The sequence below is a fragment of the Triticum aestivum genome, unplaced genomic scaffold (genome assembly GCF_018294505.1).
Source record: "Triticum aestivum cultivar Chinese Spring unplaced genomic scaffold, IWGSC CS RefSeq v2.1 scaffold233749, whole genome shotgun sequence".
NCBI lineage: Eukaryota > Viridiplantae > Streptophyta > Magnoliopsida > Poales > Poaceae > Triticum > Triticum aestivum.
In genome coordinates this window covers 1-5,156 of record NW_025225514.1, presented here as the reverse complement: position 1 = coordinate 5,156, position 5,156 = coordinate 1, and the positions used below count along the sequence as shown (strand labels likewise).

Genomic DNA, 5,156 nt, shown 5'->3' with positions numbered 1-5,156 from the left:
TTTGATGTTAAATGTCAGTCTTCAGATTGATCATAAATTCTTCAGATGATCATAAACTGAAGTTGCACCTGTCAGTATGATTTACAATTTGTATGTCCTATTCTATCTCTTGTCGATAGAAAAAGGTCTCACTAAATGATTTCTTCAGGCAATGGTAAAGTTGCAGGGAAGCTTTCTGGTCGTATTGTTGATGCAGATATGCATGACGTTGCTCGCTTCCTTAACCGCCTTCTGGGATTGGCTCCTGACATCCAGAATAGGTGAGTTTTCATGCATGACTTCTGAATAATTGGTTGGCCATGCATGCTAACACTTTCTACGAGCAGGTTGTTTGATCTCTTTATAAGCATACTTGATGTTGTCCTTCACAATGCACGAAGAGAAGGGCAGCTGGATTCTGGAATTGTTGATATTAAGGGTAAGAATATTGAATTGAAAGAGCCACCAAAGGTAATGCTTCTTTTTTATCCTTTTCTTGGGAGCTTTTACTTCTGTTAACTATAAAGTCACAATGCGAGTTTGCTGCAGACCGTTCATGTTGATAGCTTGTCTGGTGCTACAACAATACTGTTTACTTTCACCATTGATAGGGGAGTTACCTGGGAGGTAAGAAGAAACATTTGGCTCAATCATTTGTTCTTTCATTGATAACATTGTGGGCATGATTGCTAGTTATATTTAAGTGCAAGAAACACCTGTTCTATACTGTAATATTTATCATTTGTGCATGAATTCTTTCATGAACATGTTAACGTGTGAAGTCGGCAAAGGCAATGCTTGATGGAAGAGAGAATGATGGTGCTGGTTCTTCCAATGATGGGTTTTATGAGTCCAAAAGGGAATGGATGGGGAGAAGACACTTCACTCTAGCTCTTGAAGGGTATGTTGTGTTGAATGATGAAGATATATATTTTTCTTCTTCGAGAAAACGCAAAGACTTTGAATTGTTTGGCTATTTTAATGAGCTACAGTATATATTTGCATTGTTTAAGAAGTATAAACCCCCCTTCCATTGACGGCGGGAGGGAATGAGAAAAGTTGGAATCTTTGCAAGAGGTATAAATTTGAAAATACCATCTTTGGTGAGAATTACTTGTAGGACCTAGGGGCCACACATATTTTGAGAAATTATAAGAGAACTACGCTGGTGTAGCCTTGTATGGCGGAACACAAAAAAAAACATTCTTCTATATATTACCTTAAGTGTGACAATGTGTGTCCACTACATAGGGACATGTTACTTCCTTACCTGTTTTGCCTTGCTGGATTGAAATGCCATGACGGGAGACAAATGATTACCAGTGCCTGCATGATGTCATTTGACAAGCTGCCTTGGTGGCATCACACGGCTCCTTCTCTTGATGCTTCACCCAGCATGCCATCCGGCGATCCTGTCCTGTCAGATTGGCTAGCTCGCAGCCCAGTCCATGCCACAACTGCGTCAGGTTATCGCTGTCTGGTGGGGCCAAATTTGCCAGTTCTATAGCACCCTCAAAAGTACCATTTTTTTGCAAGTTCTTAGTGTGATCCGTTATACTTCCACAAGAAAGCTAAGCTTTGAGAACATACTCTTTAAGAAAAGAAATGTGATTAGAAGGTCAATTTATTTATTGGCAACAATGTGAGATTGGAATGTGGTTTTGTGTATGAGTGATTCATGTAAATATATATGCGGTGTTTACTTGTTCTCCTTCCATGTGAAATCTGTTTGATCTGATTGATGACTCGAGTTTATATTGTTCATGCACAGCTCAACTGAAGGAATATACAAGATAATTCGACCTGCTATTGGTGAAGCATTAAGGTATTTTCTGTTCATCATAACTTTTTTTCTCGCACATTTTTTATGTGATTTTTTTGAGATGCATACTGCTTCACGATCACTATCTATAGCCACCATGTAGCAACCTAGAAAGACATTGTCTTGTGTAAATGGCGTCAATTCATATTTATTATTGCCGCTCCATTGCAGGGAGATGCCTTTAAGTGAACTGAAGGGCAAGTACAGGAAGGTGTCATCAATAGACAAAGTTAGCAAAGGTTGGCAGGATGAATATGATGTTTCATCGAAACAGATAAGATGATTTTTTTTGTGATTGATAAACAGTTTAACATGATGACATTTTCCTAAAAACTCTGGTGTGGACGAGGATTAAACCTATGACCTCAGTCATGCAGCTTTGCACTTGATTCACCTGCCATTCATCTGGTGTAATATTATGTAACCATTCCACTCAGGTAGGGAAATAATGACTTAGAGACGTCGGAGAGAAGTGCAAGTTGGCATGGGTCTTGATATATATTACTCGGTCCGTTCCATGATTCTTGTCGTGTTTTAGTTCAAATTACTAAAACCACGACAAGAATTACGGAACAGAGGAAGTATTTGACTTACGAATCGGTATACAATTGTGCTTTGAATAATTATGGATCAGAGGGAGTATTCACAAATATAAGATGTTCTAACGTTTTTCTGAATAGGATGTATATAGACACATTTGAGTGTGTTCACTCATTTCAGTCCGTATGTAGTCCGTATTGGAATATCCAAAACATCTTATATTTGTGAACGGAGGGCATGTATTTTTTTTCTTGTCATTTATTTGAGCAAAACCCTCCAAAGGATATTCAAGCTCCATGACTGACTCAGCACATGAATCTCTGGAGGTGCTGTGTATAGTGAATAATATTGTGTGACTTTGTGTCTATGGATCCATTGTGTTGTATTTATTTTCTTAGTTCTGGGTTAAGTTTGTTTTCCATATTCCACTTATGACTTGTTCAATTGAAGGATGAGCATATATTGCAGACGCTTGTGTACATTTACCCTCTTCTATGCATATTACTTACCAAGCACCTTTTTACCTCATTTCAGTGTATGCATGGATCCAAATGCAAAGTTGGGAGCTACTGTACAGTAGGAAGAAGGCTGCAGGAGTTTAACATTTTGGGTGGTCTGATACTTCCAGTGTGGGGCACAATTGAGAAGGCCCTAGCTAAACAGGTTTACTCTGTCACTTATTCACATGCATTTTGTCTTGCTACTTATTCCTCAGCGCTGAGTGGTAGGGCTCCTCTATAATTCAGTGCGCTTGTATGATCATGGGTCTTGGGATCTTTGCCTCCGACGGTTTTCTGGTTGACCTAGACAATATTTGTAGAACTGCACCCTTTAGGTTAAGGTAAATAACTCAGTGAAGCCATACAGAAGAAAGAAAATGATGGCGTTGAAGGAACAAAGCAAAGTAGAAACTTTGCTTACAAGCAGCCAACAATATAAGTGCATTTATGATGACAAGAACTATAGCAGCGGGCTACTTGAAGCATTTTAGACGAAGTTACAGTTAACCTGGCTAAGGTGGCAAGTTTCATGTTAACTACTTCCTCCGTTCCTAAATATAAGTCTTTGGAGAGATTCCATTATGAACCACATACGGATGTATGTAGATGCATTTTAGAGTGTAGATTCACTCATTTTGCTCCGTATGTAGTCCATAGGGAAATTTCTACAAAGACTTATATTTAGGAACGGAGGGAGTAGTAGTCTATCCACTCAGTACCAGGAACCTTATCTAGAGCAGAGATGACACGTAAAGATATCTTTCTTAGTTTGACAGGTATCTGGGTGATAAACAACATTAGAGAACATATAGTGAACAATTGGACATCTTTGTCCGAAAAGAAAAATGTTTATGGATGGACGTCAATCGTCGGCCCTCAAGAATTCAGCTAAATCTTGTCAAAAGGTAATGGTAGAAGCCCAGTTTGCCACACCAAGTAACTGGGTGATAAACAACATTAGGGAACCATATAGGGAATCATTCGATATCTTCATCCGAAAAGACAGCTTTTATGGATGAACGTCAATCGTCGGCCCTCTGGAATTCAACTAGATCTTGTCTAAGGGCAATAGTAGAAGCTCAGTATGTCACAACAAAATGAAGTTGCAGATTAATTTTCTGTCTGCATTTTATGCTTGAACTGGATAGCTGTGCCATTGAAGTGGTTGCTTAATGCACTTGTGCTTTGTTTCTGGAATTGAACAGGTTTATCAAAATCACAAAAGAATACGTGTTGTCCGTCTAGTGACAACGAATGACAATCAGCGGATTGTTGGACTATTCATTCCGAATGCAGCAGTGGAGTCAGTACTAACAGGTTTGTTTTTCATTTCATGGAATTTTTGTCGTGTAGTCCAATGGGGATAATCATTTGTTATAAGTGTAATTAAAAGCAAAGTCACTAAACTGTAGAAATTGTTCTAAAGGCCATAGAAATTTCACTGGTAGTTCTGAATCTCTGCTATTAAGTTTTAAAAAAGGAACATGACATGGTGGTGGACAGTCAACGGGGCAAACTCAACGTTTTAGCAATTTTTTCTTAAAATACTAGGAATTCGATTGTTTTTCTGTAGTACAACATCTCCACTTTATTTTTATTAGATGCTGAAAGTTTGATATGTACTCTTAATCAATTCCATTCTTCCTTTTGCGACGTAGAGTAGCTCTCTTAAGTCAAAATCAGTTACATATGATTCTTATACTGTCTTTTGCAGGCTTGCAATGGGTCCAAGATATTAATGATTGACATGGAAATATTTTTATTTCTGACATTCATATTGGTGGTGTTGATCACATGGCTGATGTTAAGAAGCAGCAGGTTTCAGAGGCTTGGTGCATTTAATTTTGTTCCTAGGGAGCTGCCTAGCCAATCTGTTTAATTTATGGGAGTTCTTAGCTTAGTAATTAGGCGAGTAAATACTAGCAACATCTGTGTGTAACATATGCAGTGTACCATCAGTGTGGTCTCTTGTTTGCACTTGGTTTATATCTTGTATATTGCTTTGTAAAGCAACCAAAAGCTCAGGTAATCTCACAAGAGGAAAGAAAAAAGCACCTCACCAATATGGTGTCATAGTGCTCATGTCCCAGGGTATGGTGGATATGCATCAACCCAGAAGCTCATGAAAACTTTTAGATGTTCCATTCTGTTTCGCTAGTTTATCTCCCTGTGTAGCTACGTATCACGCTTTCAACAAGGGGGGAGGCCGGATGGAACGTCATGAAAGCCTTCCTGCCAAGAGAGTGAGAAACGGAGAAAGGAATGATCTAGGCTAGGTAAAAAAGAACAGAAGCTGACATGGAGATGTATAATTC

At 38.7% G+C, this 5,156-nt stretch overlaps 1 protein-coding gene across 3 annotated transcripts; it reads left to right on the top strand.

Annotated features, from left to right (window-relative positions):
* Nucleotides 1–148: 148 nt before the first annotated feature.
* On the top strand, nucleotides 149–4,923 carry LOC123172233 (protein FORGETTER 1; the record flags this gene model as incomplete). 3 transcript variants are annotated; one of them, XR_006485516.1, is given in 9 exon segments in its annotated part: nucleotides 149–260; nucleotides 327–450; nucleotides 529–606; nucleotides 762–880; nucleotides 1,751–1,804; nucleotides 1,973–2,040; nucleotides 2,876–3,004; nucleotides 4,047–4,158; nucleotides 4,556–4,923. XR_006485516.1 is itself a non-coding variant. In XM_044589238.1 (9 exon segments), coding segments are annotated over 9 exon segments (863 nt in total), but the record flags the coding sequence as incomplete, so codon positions are not given.
* Nucleotides 4,924–5,156: the final 233 nt, after the last annotated feature.